Source organism: Prionailurus viverrinus, chromosome B4 (assembly GCF_022837055.1).
Source record: "Prionailurus viverrinus isolate Anna chromosome B4, UM_Priviv_1.0, whole genome shotgun sequence".
In the NCBI taxonomy this organism is placed as follows: domain Eukaryota; kingdom Metazoa; phylum Chordata; class Mammalia; order Carnivora; family Felidae; genus Prionailurus; species Prionailurus viverrinus.
In genome coordinates, this window is record NC_062567.1 from 125,125,358 (window position 1) to 125,149,823 (window position 24,466).

At 45.2% G+C, this 24,466-nt stretch overlaps 1 protein-coding gene across 1 annotated transcript in view; it reads right to left on the reverse strand.

The window, feature by feature from the left end:
* The window catches only part of SYN3 (synapsin III), a 419,700-nt gene that overhangs the window by 301,918 nt on the left and 93,316 nt on the right, over positions 1 to 24,466 (reverse strand). Inside the window, exons 4-5 of the mRNA XM_047865448.1 lie at positions 4,409 to 4,565; positions 840 to 929 (exon numbers count right to left, since the gene is read on the reverse strand). Of these exons, the coding sequence (XP_047721404.1) occupies positions 840 to 929; positions 4,409 to 4,565 (247 nt within the window). The remainder of the gene's footprint in view (positions 1 to 839; positions 930 to 4,408; positions 4,566 to 24,466) is intronic.

The following is a 24,466-nucleotide window of genomic DNA, read 5'->3' on the forward strand; positions in this document are numbered from 1 at the left end:
CTCGTGTGGTAGAATTTCCAGGTCAGCAGCCTGAGCGTGGGATTCTACGAGCAGGCCAGTCCCCAGCTGGGACATTCGGATACCTTTTTAACTGCACTGTTGCCCAAGATTCACATTCCTTACATGGCAAGCATGGGGACATGGCCCTGCATTCCTTTGACCAGTTTAAGAAGACCACCAAACACACAAGCAGATATATCACAGGCTATTTCCAGCTGCCCAGAACTCTTTCCACCCAACTTCTTTTGGTTGTGGGATAAAGAGCTCTCCACCTTTTCAGGAAGATGTCACCCCTCCCATCCAGCTGTCCTATGAATGGGCTCGACCATGTGCTCCAAGCTAAGCTCCAACCACTTCCCAGAGACAACCTCAGGTACATCCATAAGTCAGAAAGCAAAGGGAACACACAAGGAAAGTGCCCTTCGATGATCAATGCAAACAAAATACAACAGCTTTTATCAAAATAAAAGTTGGAACCAGGTTCTGCCCAGGGCTCAAGGGAAACAACATCCAACCTTTGAAACATCTTTTATCTTTATTATCAGCGTTTGGCTCCAAAATGCCAGCTCAAGTTATCCCCGAATTTGCTGAAAATTCCCAATATCCCAAGGGATGCCATCCACCTTTGTCATTTGTCCTGCTACCTAAAATTTCACCTGAAGACTTTATTCTTTCCCTAAGAAAGCCAGGTATTCTCACAGGACATCACAACTCTTCCTTAGAGCCCAGGCAATCAGAGAGTGGCCCTCAGTCCACTCCTCATCTAACGGGACTGAAAACATGGACATCTGTTTTCATTCCATATCATTAAGATAATCAGAGTCAAAAAGGGCACTCACCATTGGCTTATGGTTGGGGAAAAACGTTTGCTCCACAAGTGGGAACTTCTCAGGACCCAGAGAATGGAAGATCTTAATGAGTTGAGAGAACTAGGAGAGAAGAGGAAAGAACATTGGTCAATCTTTGCTATCCAGTATGGTGGAACTTCCACTTGATCCCAGACCTCCAGTATCAGACTATTCTGAGCTGAGTGGCAGTAGCTGTTCCCTGTTTTCAGGATGAAGACCAGATTCCTTGGCTGGAATCTCATCCTCTCGATTATCTGGTTGCATAAGCCCTTCATTCCTGCCAGGCCGCTGAGTTCAGCTCGCTTACATTTGACGAGCATTTACTGCCCCCTCAACGTTTCACACAAGCACAACGTGCTGACACTCATGCCATGTCTCCAGCCTGCAAAGTCTTTCTTTCTAGAGAGGTAGTACTACCTAACAGTTTAGGGTGTAGACTCTGGATTCAAATTCTCCACCACTTAACTAGCCCCATAAGCCTGGAAAGTTGCTCCAGGCTTCTGAGCTTCAGTTTCCTCATTTGTAAGTGGAGAAAGCAAGAGATCCAATATTGTAAGGATTAAATATGCAACGTATTAAAAGCTGTGTCTGGTCCCTAGGGGCACTTGAATGTTAGATATTATTATTTATCATAAATACAGCTGACCCTTGGACAACATGGGTTTGAACTGTGCAGGTCTACTTACATGCAAATTTTTTTTTTTTTTTTGGATAAATACAGTACAGTACTGTAAATGTATTTCTTCTTCCTTATGATTTTCTTAATAACACTTTCTTTTCCCTCACCTACTTTATTGTAAGAACACAACATATAATACATATAATACATGAAGTATGTGTTAATTGACCATGTATATTATTGGTAAAGCTTCCAGTCAACAGTGGGCTATCAGTAGTTAAGTTTGGGGAGGGGAGTCAAAAGTTATACAGATTTTCAGAGTTGGCATTCCAACTCCTGCACTGTTCTAGGGTCATCTCTGATTTCTCTGTTTTTACAACCACGCTCTTCTCCAGCAGCTCGAGCAGCATCCCTTCCACACCTGGCTCCTTTTGCTTTAGCACTTTCTGGTTTCACCACAGAGGTTGCTAACATCTCCAGAGCTGGGTAGTAAGCTTCTGAAAGGCAGGCCTTGAGCTTAAATTTTTCTCCATCAGCCCACACCACCCAGCACCCTTGGGAGCTCATTTTGTTCTTGGCACTGTGCTTTGATATTGGGATAACAAGCTAAGCATGGAAGACCAGGCCTTGAGGGGAGACAATGTGGGCAGATGGCTGAGATAACAATGCCTTTCTGGAGGAAAGCAAGGGGATTGAGAAGCCTAGAAGAGGAACAGAGAAGGGGTCAGGATGACTCCCTGGAGCAGATGACACAGAGAAGATGGAAGGGCACTTCAGGTATGCACTGGAGACCCTCAGTGGCTGTCATAGCTGTGGCCCTGGATCCAGGGGACAGTGAGAGAGGAGGACGAAGGGTGATCCATGACAGATCCCTGGGAGCCTTGCAATTTATCCAGAAAGCAAAAGGGAACTCCTGGTGGACATAAGTGGGAAGGACATGGAAAATTCTGATCAGGATTAAGAATGCTACAATTTGTGGCCTATGGTGGGTGTCCAATGGCTAGAAGGCATGCCAAGTCTTGTACCAGACTTGACTTGGGAGTAAGTCAACACTAATGGCTCAGAGAGAATGGGTAACTTAAGAACTTTCTACAACTAGACTTGGTCTGCAAACTCCTGGGGTATAGTCTGCAGGTGTGATGCAACACGGAGTCCAGTTAGAGGGTTTGAGGGATCTCAGAAATATGAGAAATGATGGAGGATCTCTCAGTTTACAGATAAGGATGCTGAAGTCTAGAGAGAATATGTAACTCTATGATCAAGCACACGAATTTTGGAGATGTCCAGCTCCAGTTTCCTTATCTGTATGATAGAGACATTAGCAAAATCTACTCATCAGGGTGGTTCTAAAGATCAAATATAATATGTATGTTAAGAGTTCAGCATAGCACACAGTGCTACTGAATGGTAGCTGCTACCATCACAATGTCTATGTGGAAAAACAAGGTAGGGGGTGTGGGCTAATGCTATCTAGGTCCCTTTCCAGAATCTGGGATGCCATAGGCCAAAAATCTCAGGGTAGAATAAAGAGACCAGAGCCATGATAGCAGTGGTTAAAAACTATCTATATCTACTAAATTAATGTATATATCCATTCAATAAATACTGAGCGCCAACTCTGCAGAGACCTTGATGGCATTCACTATTTACTGAATGAATATAATAATTGTCACCATGTATTGAGTGTGTACTTTGTGGCAGCCACTTGTATTAACTCACAACCTTACCAGGATGACCCTATTATGATCATCATTTTACAAATATGGAAAATAAACTCAGAGAGATTAAACAAGTTGTTCAAGATGATACAGCTCATAAATTGAGGCTCCTGGAACTAAGGCAATCCGGCTCCAGAGCCCGTGTTCTCGACCACTGCCCTCCCACCAGGAGGCCAAGCAGAGGGAAATAAAGCAAGAGACAAGATGGCTTAGAGCTTCACAGAGCACACTACAGTACGTACCCCCAGCCTCCACATTTCCTATCTCCCTACCCTGCTTTATTTTCCCTTTTGAAAATTTTTCAAATTTTCAAAATTTCAAAAATTTTCCCTTATGAACCACTTCTATGACATATTACATATTGGGCATATTTATTAATAGACTGCATGTGCCCCTGGTCACTAGAATATAAGATCCATGGGGCAGGGATTTGGGTCTGATCTGCCCACTGCCATGTTCCTAGGACTTAGAACAGTGCCTGGAACATAGTAGGCATTGAATAAATATTTGTTGCATGAATGAATTACTTTGGTAGGGAAAACAGATAATACACAAAAGAATGGATAAATATATCATCCTAGATGGAGATAAGTATTGAGGGGAAATAAAGCAGGGTAAGGGAATTGAGAGTATTTGGGGGAGTGGTATCCTCGGAGAAGCCTCTTTTACAGGTAACATTTGAATGAAGACTAATAAATCAAGGGACAAATGAAATTAATGAATACAAAGCAGGGAAAATCAGTCTTGGGGGTTGAAGAGACATGGCTTTAAGTTCTGGTTTCACCCCTCCCAGGCTACATGACCCTGGGTGAGTTCCTTAGCTGCTCAGAAACTGAGATTCTTTTTCTGTAAAATGAAGTAATGTCCACTTCACATGATAGCCATAGTTTGAGCACCAGGCAGCACGATTTTCAGATTAATACACAGTAAGTGCTCAACAATGCCTACTGTTAATAAAAGTGATATGATTTAATATAAGTAAGAACAGTAAGGTACCTTAATGTTACCACTAATGTTATTTATAAGATAACACTGTATCGTACCATGTTGTTATATCGTATTCCTTAGGCAACAATTACAAGAAGAGACCTGCTTACTGAGTTGCTTAAAAAAGACTCATTACTGAGGCCTCCATGCTCAAGGATGGGACGGGCCCGTTTCAGGGCTGGGACGCCACCCACTGCTGCCCACCTCACTCCAGGTCAGCCTGGCCCATCACCTACCACCCAGGGCTTGCTGCAGAAGTTGTAGACGGAGTAGAGGGAGTTGACAGCAGGCAGCCCTCCGTACTGGAGGCCGATGACCAGGCTTCGGTAGTCTTCGCCCAGCGCCATGCTGTAGGCATGCTGGCGGACCAGGATGAAGTCTGGCTTGAAGGATCTGCAAAGAGAGGGGCTGGCAGTAGTGTCACCACATTGGGTATTGATGGAAGGCCAGGGCATCGGGCCACAGCCTGCTGGGGATAGCACTGACCTGGCCTGGTTGCTGCCAGCAGGGAGCTCTCAGGTCAGAATGGGGAGGGGGTGGGGAGTGTGGAGGGGGGCAGTTGGATGCAAACACACAGCAGCTACAGAATCAAAGGGCTGAAAACAACTCACATTTTATCCATTTTCTTTTTTAGGTGGTTTTCTAGATTTTCTACGTTGAACAAACGTTCATTTACAATCAGAGGAAAATGGATCAAATAACTCAGTGAATACACTGCCGTTTTTACTAGGCAGCACCTATTGCCTCACTGAATCCTCATAGCTTCCCAAGGACGTGGGCATTGCTGCCAGCAACTGCATTTTACAGATGAGCACCGATAAAGGGAATTTTCACCTTTACGTTTGTGTGTTCCAGGCTCCCAGGGAAGCTATACTTTAACATTTACCAAGGTCAAAATGACTCAGCAAAACCTCAACGCATGGGATCTGTTTCTGCCCTGAGTGCACATTGTGTATATCTGCTTTGTTAAAGAAAATAACCAAAAAAAAGGAGCATTCTAAACACAAAAGATATGAAAAAGTAAGAAAATTCCCTGGTTTCTGTAAGATTAAAGTCATACAGCCCTGCAATTATTAGAAACTTAAGATAAAGCCTGCAACTTTCTGAAATGTTCTTTGTCTAATAATTTGTAAATTTTATGTAAAAAAAAATGCATATAGCTCTCCATCAAATGTTTCCTTACTGGAGCACTCTCCTGTTTCTAAAAACCGTGTGTCCCTGGCAGCTGTCGTAACTGGGGCTCAAACAAAACTCTCTCTTTCTCTCTTTCTCTCTCTTTTTTTAAAGAAATTTCCAAAAGGTTTGTTCATTTTATGTGCATAGCACCGAGGCTCACAAAGATTAAGTCACTTGCTCAAAAAGACATACTGTAGGTACGTAGCAGGGTCAGATACGTGTAACCTCATGGCCCTAGTTCTCAACTACCATGCAGCATGGCATGTATATACATATACGTAATATGTATATATTTATATATACCCTGTATATTTCAAACATGTCCCTTTCAAGTAGCAACCTCTGGAAAGCAGCAAGAGTATTAATATGATGGCCAAGAACATGCCAGGCTCTTTGCTGGGCCCCTTTGGAGACATGATCCTGATTAGCACTTACAAGCAGATCTGGGTAAGGTTGGGACTATTTCTCCACTTTATAGATGGGAACACACAGCTCAGAGAAGTCATAAACTTCCCCAAGTCACAAAGCTGGGAAGCAGGGGAGCCATGTGTGAACTCAGGTGATCTCGCTCCAAGTCCATATACTCTTCTTCCCTCCATCACATGGCTCCAGGTGGATTCACACACTGTTTTGCTCACACTGCCAAGGTTCCATCTATTTCTAGATTCCTCACTTCTAGCTCACATGAGATAATCAGCTTCCCAATGGGTGGGTGGTTTACACTCAAAATGGTATGATCTGTTTGTCTCACCCAGAGTTAAGACACTTAGCTTCAAATAAACTGTTTCTCTTTAAAATAATTCAAATGTAAGTTAAAATAACTGTCAAATGGGAAGGACTTGTCCCAGTGGAGACAGAAGGAAAGAATGTGCAGCAGGTGCAGACATTTCCCAAATTGTTCTGAGCTTGGGTCTCGTTGTACACCCCAGGGCCTGGCACCATGGAGCATACATGGGGTGTAGTAAGTATGTGTTGGAGGAATCAATGATGTACATGAATATTATTTCCTCGTCCCTAAAGGAAATGGCAAGGGTCTTGCCCATGAAGTTGTAACTCATCCCAGAGGAGACATGTGGATGCTGACATCTTGGGTATGGCTGACACTGGGCTCATGGAAATGGTCAATCACATCACTCTGAGTTGGGTTAGAGGCTTAGAATTATTACGCCTATATCCTTATTGCATTCTTAGAGCTGAACCAGTACAACTAATGGATTTTACAGATGGGGAAACTGAGGCCCATAGCAAGGCAGTGATGTGTCCCAGGACACCAGGCAAAACCATGCCAGAGCAGGAGGTCGCACCCAGATCCCTCCTCTGGCTTTCCTGCTCTTTGTGCTCCACTTCATTGGCTCTTACAGCAACAGAGGGAAGGAAAGAAGGGGTGAGTGGCGGGTCTCTAACAGGGATCTGATGACAATACAGAGCACTGACAAAATATAGCCATTTTCTGCTTTCATTTGATTGTAAAAGTAACACATGTTCATTGTGTGAAACAAAAAAAACCCCTTGAAAACACAAAAATGTCAACAGAATTACTTGTAATTCTCAACTCAGAGAAAATCCCTAATAACCTTGTATGTACTTCCTTATAGGTACATTACAATCCAATGATCTATTTTTAATGTATATAATATGCATTCATACTCATAATTGACTTCATGCTTTCTATTAATTATTACTTTCCTATTTTCCACATATTATAGTGTAGGCATTTCTCCTACTAACAAAATATCTTCAAAAATATCCTTTCTAATGGCCACCTAACCGTCTACTGAATGGATATACCATAATTAAGTCAAGTTATCATCCACTATTATCAAGTAGGCTACTTCCAATACTTCACACACGTATATCTTTGCACACAAATCAATGCCTTCCTTTTTAACGATTTCCTTAAGACAGATTTTAAGAAGTGGGATTACGGGCTCAAAGGGTATGAATTATTTCTTTAAAGTACCCAAACGTACCCAAATCTTTTAAAGGTGTATACCACCTATTGTATATGACAGTGTCTGTATCACGGCAGCCCCACCAGCACAGCAGTTTTTTTAAAATACATTCAAAAAAATACATGTTTTAAATTTGATAAGCAACTTTCCCCAAGATACTCTGTATCCCCACAGCTGTCTTACCTTGCATATCTCTGACTTAGGTGAGTTTGAGTACTTCCATTAACCATTTGCATTTTCTTTTCTGTAAAATTCTGCCCACATCTCTTTACTGACGTGATTTCTGTGTATAGGATGCTGCCCTTTATCACACTGTCCTGTGTGACAAAATTTTTACTAGTGTTTGCTTGCCTTTTTTTTTAATGGCTGTGCACCTTCAAAAAACCATATAAATTCATTTTCTATTTCCTCTTAGTCAAAACTATGAGTCTCTCCATTTTTTACTTCTCTGCTTTGATGATCAGAGGGTCTTCTAGGGCCCTGGTTCTCACAATGAGACACCTCTTACACCTAGCAGCGTGACTTTCCCCAGAGAAAACAGTGGCAGCAAACTTGGTGTCTTACTAGGGGTAACTCCACTCTGCCCAGGAGGAAATAATTAAAGGTCTCATGCTGGCTAGCCTGCCAGTTTTTCACTGTTTGTGGAGAACTCATAAGAGAGACATAGCCTGGTGGGGCGGAGCTGGGGTTGGGAAGCAGATCTGGCTCTCTAGAAAAAGAGGGTGCCCTTCCAAGATCATCTTCCAGGAGGAGTATCTGAGGGCCTATCTTGGGAGAGTCCAATTCCAGTCCCAGATATTATGATGCACTTTCTCGCGAGGACTTCTAGAACTCACCTCTAAATTGGAATCTTTCTGATTCTTTGAAATAAAAGTAGCGGTCACTTCCTCTTTGTCTTTAAGGATTTGGAAACCTACCTCAAGATGTACTCAAAGTGCTCTTTCAAAATTATACAGCCGTTCCTTGCTGAAAGCCCTCTGAAGGCTCCCTCTATCTGACAACAGATCCTAGGCTCTTTACCATGGCAACAAGGCCCCTGCCCACCTCTCCATCCTCACTTTCTACCTTTCTCCCTCCCTCACCTCCCCTGAGCCACACTGACACCTTCTCTTCCTCTAACACTCTCCCTGTATGCTCCTCCGCAAGTGGTGCCCAGGGGGCCCCGATCTCCTCACTTACTCATCAGCTTGGATGCATTTCCTCAAAGACACCTGTCCTGCTCACTCTATTGAAGTTTGCCCCAAACCCCATATTGCCCTATTTTCCTTTCTTTACAGCTCTTGTGGCAATTTTATTTCTCCTGTTTTATCTGTTTAGTCTTTTATTGCTGTCTCTTCCCTCTAAAGATGACAGCTCAATGAGAACAGAGGACGTGCTTGTCTTGAACAAAATAGACCATACCAATGTTTTTAAATGAATGACTGAATTAATGAACGTATGTATAAATGAGTGAACAAATGAATGAGAATGAGGTGAACTGACCACTGGAAAAGGGCGGGACCTCTTTATTTGTGGTCCTAGTGAAGAGAACTGGGACTGACAGCCAGAATTTCCAGGAGATAGCATGTGGCCCCTAACAACTAGGGACTGCCTTACAAGGTAACATGTTCTATACTTCTGGAGATATGTTAGCATCCTCAAGAAAGTTTTAACCCCAGGGAATTCAAGATGGACCCCATGACCTCTTAACATTCTCAAGTATAATATGTGGAAAAACAAACACTTAATATGAGTGATATATCTGGGCAAACCAGGCACATGTTATGGTTTGAATACTGCCAATCATTGCTACATAGAATGCACAGAGTCCTTCCTGACAGCTTGTGGTATGAGGGATTTGCAAGGAATGCAGAGAAATTAGTGAGTTGAGTCAGGTGACCTGTGGCATGAAGTTCTGCCCTCCATACCTAGCACCTCAGCCTCTCTATCCAGTCAAGGAATGGCCATGCCCTGATGTCACCCAACATCCAAGAATGTGGCCACCAGCAGTTCTCAGGCCCTGACAGTGGGCTGAAGTCCTGGTAGAGGCCAGAGACCCTGAGATGACAGGGACATGATCCTTGCTTTCAGGAAACCCACAGTCCAAGAGGAGTTGAGTGCAATTCTAAAGAACTAGGGCTCACGAAATGCACCAATGAGTAAGTGAAATAGAGGCATGTACAAGGTATGAAGGTGGACCAAAGGTGTATTCAACTCTGTCTGGGGGTGGGTGTGGATAAGTGTGTACCGGGAGGCTTGGGTCTTAACAGGAAAGTAGGGGTTTGCCATGTGGGCAGGGGTTTGCAGGTATTCCAGATAGAGGGAACGGCACCTTTAACCATCTTTTTCTTCTGAGTTATATGAACCATTAAGTTCCCTTTGATGCCTACACTGGCTTGACTTGGGTCTGTTGCCTGCCATCACTCTTGCTCTGACTAATATTGGGAGGAAGTGGCAAAGTTTGCAATTGGTTACATGGCTGGAATATAAGGTCTGAGGAGGTGGTGGCAAGAGATGAGGCTGGGTAAAAAGTCTCAATGGCTCTCATGAGCCCCTTCCTGCCCCCTTGTCTCCACGGTCCCACTGGGTCCAAGCCCTGCATCTTTCATGCCTGGGCAAGGCGGCCTCCTTCAATACCATACAAATCAGCACATCCCAGCTGGAGCCTATGCCTGGGTTTTCTCGTTATTTCAGCTTTAGACTTAATATGAGCTGTATCACTTGGGTCCCTGGTTCCAGAGCTTTCTCAGAAGTGGTCGTCAGTATTGGAGAGGAAAACCAAGGACAACATATAATTAAATGGTAGAGACGGGACAGGTGATGCACTGCTGGGAGATTACTGGGTGCTTCAGGCAATGTCAGGAGGCAGGGGGCAAAGCCTGAGTGACTTTTAACCATCAAAGAAGTGTAATGATTTCCTCGAATATGCAGAAACTGTGGTGGCAAGAACAGATCTTGGCTAGGCTGTGCCTGGGACCTAAGTTAATAAGCAGAAGCCTCATTAATCTCAGCCACTTGACTGCAATTTTGTAACGGTCCCTCATTCCCCGAGGGTCTGGGTGACAAAGGGTGATGATGATGCTGATTTCGGCCATGCTGACCCATCACACCCAGATCTGACCTCAACTGTGCCTGGCAAGGCTCTAGACTTTCTGACATAGGTGTTCACCAGCAGAGAGAGGCTTCAGGTTCCCTCTGAAGTGTCTCCACACTCCTTAATCCTTCTCTATCTGAAAACTCAACCTTGGGTACCAAATCTGGAGAAGTGAGACCAACAGAACTGATAAAAACCAGCAGAAACAGGTGTCCAGAGAAAAAGGACAGGGGGAGTTCAAAACACTGAAATGGTCTCCATACCCCTGAGTGTCTATGGACCACCGTGTTGTGACAAGGATAGAACAGAGAGGATGTGCACACTTTGCAGACGGAGAGCCATATGGAAGGACTTTGGGAGTTAGGGATGCTTCCCACCAGCCTGAGGACTGCAAGAAATTAGTCCAGGCTGAAAAGAAATTAGGTGGCAGCCAACCAACAGTCTGGCAAGGAGAGGACAACAGGATGCTGCAGCGAGGCTGTGGGGCCCGCACGGCAGCTGCCAGCGGCGCAGCCTAACGATGGTGGGGAAGGGGCCCAGTGGGGCTTTTGGACGGCCGGGCTCTCTGATGAATCCCGTGGCCCCCTTTGTGAACCATTAGGAGGTTAATAAAACACAGACGTGAGTTGCTGGAGGAAGTGGGCTTCCTCATCTCCCTTCTCAGACTCAGAATCTCCATCTCTGTGTCCTGCCCTCTCATTTCATTTCAGAGAAGGAGTCCTTGCTGCTCTCTCCTTGCTCCACCCTCCTCTTCCGTCACTCTGGGGAACCCCACATGTTATGCGTTAAACTGTGTCCCCCCGAAAGGTACACTGAAGTCTTAATCCTTGTTACTGGTGAACGTGACCTTATTTGGAAATAGGTTTTTGCAGATTTAATCAAGCTAAGATGAGGTCATACTGGAGTAAACTGGGCCCTCATCCAATGACTGGTGTCTTTAGAAGAAGAGGGAAATTTGGATACAGACACACAGAGAGGAAGAGTAGAATGCCATGTGATGAAGGAATCAAAGACTGGGACGATAGGTCTACACTCCAAGGAGTACCAAGAATTGGTGGTAACCACGAGAAGCTGGGAAGAGGCCAGGAAGGACCCTCCCTACATCCTTGAGAAGGGAACATGGTGCTGCTGACACCTTGATCACACACTTCCAGCCTCCATCACCATGTTGAGGATTCATTTCTCCTGCTGAAATCACCCAGCCTACGGTGCTTGGCCACAGCAGCCTCAGGAAATGGGTACACTGCCCATCACCAGTATTTCCTCCTCCTCGCCACTTTCAGAACTTCCTGGCCTCCTTCGCTCTTGGGTGTGCTTATCCCCTGCTGCCTCCCCACTTCCCAAGACAATAACCCCAACCCCAACCCAACAATAAGAAACTACCACTTAAAAATTTTTTTTAAATGTTTATCATTTTTTGAGGGGGGGGAGGGGCAGAGAGAGAGAGGGAGACACAGATTCCAAAGCAGGCTCCAGGCTCTGAGCTGTCAGCACACAGCACAGTGAGGGGCTTGAACTCATGAACTGTGAGATCATGACCTGAGCCTAAGTCAGACACTTAACTGACTGAGCCACCCAGGTGTCCATTATTATTTTTTAAAATAATTTATTGTCACATTAATTAACACACAGTGTATACACTGTAGTCTTGGCTTAGGGAGTAGATTCCTGGGATTCATCGTTTACATACAACAACCCAGTGCTCATCCCAACAAGTGCCCTCCTCAATGCCCATCACCCATTTTCCCTTCTCCCCCAACCCCCCCACCCCACTATCAACCTTCAGTTTGTTCTCTGTATTTGAGTCTCTCATGGTTTGCCTCCCTCTCTGTTTGTAACTTATTTTTCCTTCCCTTCCCCTATGGTCTTGTTAAGTTTCTCAAATCCCACATATGAGTGAAAACATATGATATCTGTCTTTTTCTGACTGGCTTATTCATAATACCCTCCAGTTCCATCCACGTTGTTGCAAATGGCAAGATTTTATTACAGGAGTGCTGATTCATAGGGTCACATGGACCCTAATGTTTATAGCAGCGCTATCAACAATAGCCAAATTATGTAGAGTCTAAATGTCCATCAACTGATGAATGGATAAAGAAGATGTGGTGTGTATATATATATATATATATATATATATAATATATACGTATATTATATATATATATATATATATATATATAATACACACACACACACACACACACAATGAAATACTACTCAGCAACAAAAAAGAAACTTCCACTTTAAGGCTAAAGGTGGACTGACAAGTAATGTTTGTATTTACATAAAAGAATGAACAAATCAACACATCAATAAATGCATGGAGATTTGCTTGGAAGGATGTTTATCAAAATGTTACCCTGGTTATCTCTGAAGAGTGGGATGGAAAACAGGGGTTATCATATTCTTCTTCAGACTTTTTGGTACTCCTGGCATTAAAAAAGACAAAAGGCACAGAGTATTTTTACAACCAGGAAAAAACAATGAGGCTATCTTCATCTTGGAAAAAATGATAAATATAACAATGATGTAACATCATGGAAAATGCTTATAGGACAATTTCATGTGACATAAAACAACAGAAAAGGGAATCTGTGTTATGACCATCATAACACAGTAAAAATTATGGTCCTGGAAGAGGAGATGGAAAATTACTAATTTGATAAGGTGGTGAGGCTGCAGGAGATTTCTTTTGTTTTGAAATTTTCCACTTTTGTTATACAGTTGACCCTTGAACAACATGGGTTTGAACTGCTCAGGTCCACTTATAAACAGGTTTTTTTTCAGTAACTACAGTACAGCACTGTAAATGTATCTTCTCTTCCTTTCCTAATAACATTTTCTTTTCTCTAGCTTACTGTGTTGTAAGAATACAACATAGAATACATGTAACATACATAATAGGTGTTAATTGACTGGTTATATTATTTTGGTAAGGCTTCCAGTCAACAGAAGGCTATTGGTACTTAAGTTTGGGGGAGTCAACCATTATATACAGATTTTGGACTGTGCAGGGGATCAGCATCTGTAACACCCTCTATGTTCAGGAGTTGACTATAAAACGGTTTGGGCATTAATCAAAACTTTAGGTTGGCATCAACAAATAAATGGATGTGAACCACACTGGCCTGGCAGTCGTAATTAGCCCCTTCTTCCTTCCATTGCTACAACTGCTAGACAGGGAAGTCTATACCTGCTAGCCCCAATTCCCATATACCATCTCCAAAACCCTCTGCATCTGGCCCAGCCTCTTTCCACCTCGTGAAACCGCACTGAGGTCACTCCAAAATGCCAAAGTGAGATGAAGCTGCTATGCCCTCCCTTTCCTGATTTCTAATAATAGCTAATGTACTACGAGTCTCTATTCCAAGCACTGTGGATGTTTTCATTCATGTAAGTCCGATAGCAGTCCCACAAGGTATGTATTATCATCACCCCCATTTTCCAGATAAGGACACTGAGGCACAGAGCAGTTAAAAAACTTGCCAGGATCACAAATCTGTTAGTGGTGTACCCATGAGTCAAATCCGATAGCCTCCTGGCTCTAGAGCAGGGTTTCCTGATCTCTGCATTATTGATATTTAGAGCTGGATAATTCTTTGTTGTGGGGGGTTTTCCTGTACAGTGTAGGGTGTTCGGAAATTCCTGGCCACTACCCACTAGATCCAATAGCATCCCCAAGCCCAGTTGTGACAACCACAAATGTCTGGAGACATGTCAAGAGCCCTCTGGGGAGCAAATTTCCTCCAGTGGTGAACCCCTGCTATAAGGCTCCTCCGTGGCCTCTGTAGCATGATCTCACTCCTCCCTCCCAAACCTTTTCCTCCCTCTCTCCTTTCTCCCAGATGCTTCTTCCTGGCCCCTCACTTCACCATCTTCTCCCTTCCTGTGCCTCTTCTCCAAGGCTCCACGTTGCTTCTTTGCCCGTGGAATCATCTCCGTTCAGTGGGTTGGCCATCTTGTCCTCACAGGCAAGAGTGAAAATGACTTGGATTTACCTAGAACTTCCTCTGAGCCAGGAGGAAGCTTTTGATTTTTTTGTTTTAAGCTTTTAATTGTGCTGTCTTTAATCCCCACCAGGATCCTGCTTGGAGGAGAGTATTTTCAAGAAACTAAGGCACAGAGAGATTAAGCACAGCAAGAACAAGGTCCACATGAGACTTGAGTGATTCAAAGTCAACGTGCATAAGCACTCCGCAACCAGCACCATCCACTCACCTGAATACTCAGCTCCTCAAGTTATCAGCCTCCCTCAAAATGGGATCTCTCTCTCCCTCTCTCTCTTACCCACCATGCTCCCAGAAGCCCAGGATCTGTCACCCTAAAGTCATCTGCAACTCTTCTCTCTGACACCAGCTGTGCAAAGAGCCACCAGTGTTGCTGATTCTCCCCTCCAGAAGAGTTTCCCTCTCCCTCTGGTGTTCCTCTCATTGCCTCATTCCCAGGACATCTCAATAGACCCTCAGTTCCTAGTCCCTGGGGTCACAGTCCCTTACCTTATTCCTCTCTGTAGCACAGGTCCTGGCTCAGAGTCCAAACTGTTGAGTGTTACTCATTTTCCCTGCCTCTACCCCAGGGACTTCCAGGTTAAATGCCACAGAGCCCAAGTGGGTGACCTCAGGGCTGGATGAAGTGGGCTAGCCTGTTCTAGTACGACCTCCAGTGGCATCTAACACTCTCTGTTTCCGTAGTAAACACATAGGATTATTATTAATTTCCACAATATTGTCTCTGGACTGTTTTGCACACAACTTACTCCATCTTTCATTTTCCCACTTTTCATAATGACTTGAGTTCAAGAAACATTTCATTCTTCTGTAGGCAAAGACAACCCCTTAGATAAATGGCAGCTAACACAGGTCTCTGTAGAGAACCGGGGGGAATGGAGAGGGCTGGTGAATGGTAGAACAGCCTGAGCTCTAGTTGTTATGGCCACGTAGGAATGAGGTCCCAGATGGCCCTAATGACTTTTTTTTAAAGCCCAAATCTGGATATTTATATGAAATTCTCAAAAACTAAAATTTTGATGACTCATTCAAGAGAAGTTTTAAAAATCACCATGCAGACTGGCACCAAAAATAAATGAAGCAGGATTTCTATGGGAAAACTCTCATGGAACTCAAAGCGGTACCTAAAGGGACCATGGTGACCCAACTCTAGCAGGTGGTGGCCCTGTAGAAATACTTGGTCCAGTCTTACCAAATCCTGTTTTTCAAATGAAGCTAGAAACCTGCCTTTCATGTGAAATCTTTCACATGAAATCTCCCTTTTTAAAAGTACTTGACCACCTTGAGTAGGCAAACCCAAGTTGTCTGGACAGAGCATGTGGCCTGTAAGTGGTCAGTGCATGACCTCCAACTTGGGGAGGTAGCTCTCCTGCCAGCAATCTCTTCTGCATGCCTCTTCTGGACTGATCTTCAAATCCTGCTTTCCTCGTACTACTCCGCTGCTCAAGACCCTCCAGTGGCTTCTACTGCATAACGGTGGGAGTTCCTACTTCTTCACCTGGCATTCAGTTCTCCCCCAGAATGTCGCCTGGGCCTCCTCTTAGCTCCATCTCCTCTGCACGAGTCCACTGGCTCGGCTGCCTCCCACACTCATCTTCCATCCATTCATGGTACACTCTGTCCATGTCACTCCCCATGCTCAGGAACTGCCTCCCCAAATTCCTCAGTGATTTCTCCTTACCCTCCATTCCTAGCACCCCCAGGGGGTCTTACTCATGTGGAAATTACCCACATGGTGTCTCCTGGCAGCTCACAAGTTGTGGCCTCCTACCAAACTCTTCACCTGTTTGAGGGTGTCTCCTTCTGGGGACAGAGGTCTCACCTTGCCTCTCAAGTCTCCTCTTCACAGTGCCCAGAGAGATCTTTGTAGGACCCACATCCAAGTGTGTCACTGTCCTCGACAAAGGGTTGTGGAGGCTGCCCGCTATTTGTAGACTGAAGCCCAAATACTTTTGAATGACACAGAAAGTCCTGCATCCGCTGAGGTTTTGGTCTACTTCTTGAGTTCCACTAGGGCCATCCCCTGGTGTACTATATACTCCAATCACATGGGACCACAGTTGCCCCTGAGAAGACACGATCTGTTTCATGTTTGTAACTCTGTAGACTTGGGGAAGAGGAAGGGGATGTCAAAGTGGCATTCAGAGAGAGCACTGTGGAAATTAAGAATATTCCTAAGTGTTTAAAATGGAAACAAAGCAAGTCCAGAAATACCCTTGCCTACCTGCCTGCTCTTACTGTCTTGCAAAGACTCTTTTAATAATACCTCCCCTGTAGAATGGGCTGGCATTATTCATTTCTTGGGAAAGTTAGAGTTAACCACCACCACCCCCAAATACACATGTGAAAACAGGTGAGCTCTCTGCCACAACCAGCGGTTGGTGTATACATTTGTGGATCCTTCCCTGAGTGCCTGAGGCACATAGTAGGTGCTAAAGAGATCCACAAAAATTGGTGTTCTCTGACTTCACTTCTCAGGGTTCTGGACCATCTAAAGTCAACAACACTTCAGCAACTAGTAGGGGAAAAGGATGTGAAGACGCCAAAATGGCAGGCAGAATGAGGGGAGAAAGCAAAACATCACCTAGTCCGGCTCAGCCCCTGACTTGCTGTGGGTCTCTGAACTTGCTGCTTCTCTCTGGGCCTCAGCGTCCTCACTGGAACAAAGGAAGTTGGGCTAAGCGACCTCTGAGGGCCCTTCCTGGGGTGGCTGCCTCCAATTCCAGACTCAGAACCAAGGCTTTCAACACCCACCCCTCTGTTGTGTCTGTCCGAGTTCTCTTGGGACATTCTGTCACATAGCAGTAGTTGGTAAGAATTGAGATTACCAGCTACTGAGTACTTGCTGAGTGCCGGGCACCTCCAAGGGGCTTTTCAAGCCTTATCTCATCAAATCCTCACATAAAGCCCCTGTGAAGTAGGTACTTATCTAGGGCTGGGTCCCCTAGAAGCCAAGCCCAAAACAAGCTTCCAAAAATCTATGATTCACGGAGGGAGGGTGTGCTCTTGAGGCAAAGCTGTAAGGGAGTGAGGGAAGCAGGAAAGGAAGGGGAAGGGGCCAAGGAGAGGTGTAGTTGTGGGTAAAGTCCAGTCTTGGCCTAATCTCCAGGGCTCTGAAGTTGTCCCACCTTAAGGAGAGAGGCCTGGGTTTTTACGTCCTCAGTATCACTCAGTTACCAAGTCCCCTGACAAAAGGGGGAAGGGTAACAGAGGGAGTCAGCCTTTGGGCTCTCTCAGGGATACAGCTGCCCTCAGCCAAAGGCTCTGAAGAAGCTGGTGGCACAGTTGTTACCATGGCACTCACAGTGTTGGGGGATGGGAGCACCGGCTGGCAAAGCGGGTCGGAGCAGAGAACCACAGCGTCCACACATCACTGTCATTAACCCATTCTGCAGATGCGGGAAACGGAGACCTGCAGTGACTAAACATGCTCTCAGGGTCACAGAACTATGCAGTGTAGAGGTTTGTACTGCTAGGTACAAATTGCACCTCCCATAAACAGTCCCCACCCCTGAGGGGCAGGATGCATGTGCCTTTGTTTTCGGTGACTGGGGACTGAGATGTGCTTGGAATGGCGGAGTCTGGGAGCTGCGGCTCGCTGGCGCTGGGGGGCCCCGGGGCAGCATGTGTCTGTGAGGTGGGGGCTTGGCCCTCACCCCATGCAGGGGCCAGGGGGCCACCCCGCTCTCCCACAGCTGCCTGGGCTCCTACGGCTGTCAGCGGCCTGCTCCATGCGGGGTGGGCCTCCTGCCAGGCTGCTGCTCAGGGAAGGGGAACATTATTCATCAGGGAGATAAGGCAGCTGATGAGAGACGGACCTCAGAGCAGCTGTTCCTCTGCAGCGGCCGGACCGGATGCTGGAGAAGCGGAGGGGAGGGGAAGGTGGGGGCAGCCCATTTTGAGATAAAAAATGATGGTACTTCGGGGAGGTGACGGGAGAACGCATTTGCAACCCGGGCTGGGCGGTAGTGAGTACTTGCACCCGAGGCTTCTCCACAAATATCCATGCCTGACAAGCCACATATGTGCTTCTGTCAGGTTAACGATCCAACAAGTCAGGGGCCCTCTTATCAGCTCGCTCGGCATGAAATATCCACCTGGTGGGGCACACGGTTCCCAGGAAGCCTCTTTCCCCAAGCTAATTGCTCAGGGCAAGCGTCTTGGGGCCCAGGGAAGCTAGATGCTCCTGGCTGGGCTACAGCCTTAAATCACTCTTTCCTGCCACCGGGACACTCAGGTGGCAATGGCTTCAGGAAGGCTAAGTCCCCTTCCTGCTGCTCCCCTGGATCTCCCCTCTTTCCTCAAAGCTAGCCCTAACCCTCAAAGCTAGACCATACATGGCGGAACTTCCCAGATTGGGGAGCAAGAGTGGTGGCTGAGGTTTCTTTATCTTTTGTCTTTTGTTGATGTTTTGAAGGGAGCCATTAAAAGGGACCCTGAGGATTTCCCAGCAGGGGAGAGTTGGACGTGAGGTCTGTGAAGGGAAATGGGCTCCTAGGTAGGGTTCATGGACAACACCTGGGCTCTTCATGGTCCTCCGAGCCCCGGCCATCTCTCCGGTCTCCTCCCCTGCCCATAGCCCACCTTCCTTTCTGACCCGACTGGAGGTGGTCCTCAGAAGCCAGGGTCTCCCCTGCCCCATGCCCTGCCGTGGACTTGCCCACGCTGACCTCCCAGCTAACATTTATTCTATCTTAGCAGTCAGAGCAGGGAGGGGTGTACAGAAGGTTCTTTAAAAGTATCTATAATATGATACTTCTGTTTATATAAAAAAAAAATCTAGAACAAATGCAGCACAATGTTAAGATTCCAACAAGCAGGGTCAAGAACACACAGGTAACTGTGTTTATTAAGCACATAGTGTGTGTGAGGACCTTTTGTCTTTTTAAAAGATTGACCTTAATTAATGCTGAGAATTACCTTTTGAGGTAGATGTTTTTAAAAACAAGACAGCAGCACAGAGATATTAAGTAACTTCTCCAATGTCACACTGCAGAGGCAGGTAGCCTGGCTCCAAAATGGGTGTACCTCAGTATATGGGTGTTTGTTATATTATTCTCTGTACTTTTTTAATGCTTGAAATACTTTAGAATGGTTTGTTTTAAATGTTTATTTTTGAGAAAGAGAGAGAGAGACAGACAGAGTGCAAGCAGGGGAGGGGCAGAAAGACAGGGAGACACAGAATCTGAAGCAGGCTCCAGGCTCTGAGCTGTTGGCCCAGAACCCAACTCAGGGCTTGAACCCACGAACCGTGAGATCATGACCTGAGCTGAAGTCGCACACTTAACCGACTGAGCCATCCAGGCACCCCTAGAATTGTTTTTTTAAAGGATCTGAAGTAGGCATGGCAAAATGTTAATATTTGTTAGATTGAGGTGTTCAATTATCCAAGTTTAAAGTTATTCCAAACTTTAAAAAATATATATGAATATTTCAAAAGAAAAAGAAAAAAACCCCTCAGTGTCGTTACTACTTCTCAGAAGCCTTCGGGAGCCTTCTCCAGCCCCCTCCTAACCCGCCTCCTCTAATCTCTCTTCTCTGTACTATCCCCCCTCATGGCTCTTATCATACCACATCTGAGCTGTAGATTTATTTCCCGTTTCTCCCTCTGGGCTGTGAACTCCACCAGGGAAGGGGTGATGTTGGATTTATATCTGTATTTCCAGGGCCTGGCCTATTGCGGGCAATCTAGATGCTCCATAAAATTGTTAAACTGAATGGAGCTTCTCCAGGGGCCCCCTTGGGTGAGGACTGAGCAGTGGATGAAGGCAACGCTGTGGAGGGTGGAGGGAACAAATGTGGGCCCTGCCCTCCCTGCTGGAGACATATGGCAATGATTTTTAGGACTATCACCCAGTCAGGGTTTCCAGCATAAATGCTTCCAGCTGCACCTTTCGCTGTGCACAGAAACTTCCTAAGACAGGATCTTGGCTGCTTCCAGCCCAGCTCACACGCCCATCAAAGACGTAGAGGGTAGAAGCAGCTTTCGAGGAAGCCATCTGGGCTTTACCCATTGCATCTCAAACTGTGACTCTGCTGGTTTGGCAGCTGCCGGAGGCTTCTTCCTTCTGGCGTAGGGGCCCTCGATCCAGACTGCACATTGGAATCACCTGGGGGAGCTCTCAAAACCATTCACACCTCTTCTTCCCTCTTTTCAGCCCCCTCCCCCCACCTGCAGAGATTCTGGTGTGTTTGGCTTGGGGCTGGAGGGTTTTAGAAGCTCTCCAGGTTGATATCATGGGCAGCCAGGGCTGAGAACTGTTAGGTGCTCTTTGCAAAAAAGACAGCTGCCACTAGGTGAGCTGTGAAGGCACCTTCATTCAGTGCACCTGAACTCAGCATCTATTATGTGACAGGCATGGAGGAAGGAAGGAGTTTGAGATTTCTGTCCCATGGAGTGGCTATAAAAAGCAGAAGAATTATTCAGCCAGTTTTGGTGTGCACAGATCACAAAGCCAGACTAGGAATGGTTGGGTCTGAGTGCCTCCTGAGACCACATCAGCTACCACTGATTGACCATAGGATAATTCCCTGCTGAGTCCATAGTGATGGTCAGTAAGTGGCAGTGGAACAAGAAGGCAAGGTGGTAACTATATATACATTCCTTAGGTATGTTTCCTCAAGGTTCAGCGGGGCATGGATTTATTCTTTTCCCGGCTTCTGGGGGGCGGGGGGCACTTCATATACTCGGTGTTGTTCAGGAGACATGTCGGCATGCAGTGATCACATAAAGCCAAGTCTGGCTGACCTGGGCAATGTATCTAAGTATTTAAATATACTTCCAACAAAATTTTAACACTGCTGTTGCATGGACTACTCTTTGAGAATGTCTGGTTAAGGCAAATGCTGGCTAAGCACACATGAGCTCATTTAATCCCTCCAATAACCCTAGAGGTCAATAAGTGGAATGTTATGGGCATGGACTTTGGGCTTAATTCCTGTTTTTACCACTTAACAACTGTGTGATCCTGAAACAGTAGTTACCATTTTGATGCCTCAGTTTACCCAGCTGTAAAAAAATAGGATATAATAATAGCATGCACCTCACAGTGTTGCTACAAGGGTCAAAGAAGCCAATTCAGATAGAGTTGAGGCTGACAGTCCAGCACGTAGAGACCCCTTGATTAATGTTATGTCAGCTGGGAGTGCCTGAGTGGCCCAGTCAGGTAAGTGTCTGACACTTGGTTTGAGTTCAAGTCAGGATTTCACGGTTCCATGAGTTCGAGCCTGGCATTAGCTTGGGATGATCTCTCTTCCTCTCTCTCAAAATAAAGAAAGAAACTTCAAAAAAAATTTTAAAAATGTTATCTTAGCTAAACATTGATGCTGATAGGTAGGTAGCATTTGTGACATTTGGCAGAGTTTCTATGAGTATGACTTGTTAAAAAATTTCTTGAATACCTTAAACATAGAAAATTCATGTACATGAGACACATACAACAGTACTATGTGCCCGCCCAGTCCCTGAGGCTTGCCTTCCAGAAGCTAATCTTGCCAGCTGTTTCCATGTTATAGCTCCACCCGTGGGTTTCACAGATTTCCTGCTGTTGTTAGTAACATGCTTCTCACAGTGCCATTAGCACTTAACACCTCAGGGACCTCGGGGACCTCAGGGTCCCATCCCTGGTGAAAATTCTGCTTAGGGTCGTGTCTACCTTCCAAGTTCCTTGCCTGTACCACCAGTCCTGGCAATGAACTTCAGATGCTTTTCCATGGCCAGAGACTTCAGAGTCTTCTCTATACTGCTCTGACTCATTTTTCTACAGAGCAGCACACCTTAGAAATCATTTCATATCCGTACAAGTGGATACACTTCTTTAGTTTTAATTGTATCTCATTACATGGCTTTTTGCTAATTTGTTTATCCAATCCACATGGACAGGTTGTTTCTAATCTTTAGCTATCAAAAAACACTTCTGAGAATGAAACTAATTCACACAATGTATGCCATACAACTTTTAAGTTGATTTATTTATTTTGAGAGAGAGAGAGAGAGAGAGAGCCTGAGTGGGGGAGGGACAAAGAGAGAGAGAGGGGGAGAGAATCCCAAGCAGGCTCCATGCTGTCAGTGCAGAGTCCAATGCGGGGCTCGAACTCACGAACCATGAGATCATGACCTGAGCCGAAATCGAGTCAGGCGCTTAGCCGACTGAGCCACCCAGATGTCCCTCCTGCCATACAACTTTGAATGTAATGTAGTGCCAATCAGTGCTTATAAGAATTTTATGTGCCATGGAGTTGGGTGCAAGAAAAAGATGTTTGACAGTATCTGCTTATATCTTCTGTATGCAAGATGATTTGGGCTACAAATAAGAACGATGACAAAGTCAATAAATAAAGTGTATTACTTATATCACTGAAATGAGGGAGTCACAGAAGTGAGTAAATCAGGGGCTCAACACCATCCTCAAGGACCTAAATGCTTTGTCCTTTTATTCTCAGGGATGGGCTTTAGTCCTCGTACTGCCCTTTCACGTTATCAGTGAGCACCCAAGCGCTCTGTGCTTGCAGGAAAGGGCCCCTTTCTTGTATTGCTTTTAAAAAGTTTGACAGACTTTCCAGAATTCCCTGGCAGATGCCTCTCAGACCTCACTGGTTGGAACTGCATCTTGGGCTCTTACCTAAACACATCTCTCTCAGTGGGAACAGAATGACCACAACTGGCTTAAAGAAATCAAGATTCATCCCCTGGCACCGGAGAGGGGCCTATGTTTCCTTGAAACATATGGCCACCAAACATCTGAACAGACTCAGGATTTGACAGGGAAGAAAGAAGGTAAGAAACCAAGAGCATACAGCACATCTTCTGAAAACTTTATTTTCATGGACGACCATATGTTGTTCTCTCAAGGAATTGGCTCATAGGATTATGTGTTTTCAGAGAACAATATTATTAAGTGTATTTACAATGACACATATGGATAAATTTAAAAATGCATTAATAACCCTTAAAATCTGCTACAAGGCTTTAATGAAGTCTGGCAGACCTAGTGGTACAAAGAACTCTTGACTTGGAATCAGAAAACGCAAGTTTGAGACTCTCTGCCACTCTAGGCAAGGCCTAGCAAATGTTTCCTCGGCCCCCCAAGCCTCTGCTTTTCTCCTTTGTGAAACTGGCAGCTTGGAGGAAAATAAGATGTTATGGACAGAGGAAAGAGGAATGGATTTTGCAGTTGGACCTGGCTCAGAATTCTAGGTTCATTAGCTGTGTGACTATGGGAAAGTTCTGGATCTCACTTTCCTCATAGGTTAATGGTGATAAAAATGTGAGATTCATAAGGCCATTAAAAACAAGATAGAGGTGGGACCCCTGGGTGGCTCAGTCAGTTAAGCATCTGACTTCAGCTCAGGTCATGATCTCGCAGCTCACAAGTTCAAGTTCACAAGCTCGAGGTCCGCATTGGGCTCTGTGCTGACAGCTCAGAGCCTGGAGCCTGCTTCAGATTCTGCGCCTTCCTCTCTCTCTGCCCCTCCCCCAGTCATGCTCGCTCTCTCTCTGTCTCAAAAATAAATAAAAACATTTTAAAAATTATTTAAAAAAACAAGACAGAGGTATGAGTCGCATAAAATAAAATGTATCTATTTAAAAGGTATAGTTTGATGAGCTTTGACAAATGTATATGCCCATATAACCATCACGCCAGTCAAGATAAATACTTTTATCACTAGAAAACTTGCCTTGTGCCCTCAGTAGTCAACCTCCTCCATTCCCTTGTTCCCTAGGCAAACATTGATCTTTCAGTGACTATAGATTACTTAGACTTGTTCTAGAATTTCATACAGATGGAATTATAAAGTATTTACTCTTTTGTGTCTAGCTTCTGTTGCTCAACATAATATCTTTGAGATTCTGTGTTACGTGTTATGGAAGATGGACCGGAAGATAGCCCAACATGACTCCTGCTTCCTGTGTTCATGCACCTATATGATCCCCTTCTCTAAATATGGGCAGGACCTGGGACTTGTTCCTAGAATACAGCAAAGGTGATGGGCTTTCACTTTCGAGACAGCATTACATTATATAAGTCTCTGTCTTGCCAGCAGACTCACTCTCTTTTTCCCTTGCTTTGAAGGAGCAAGCTG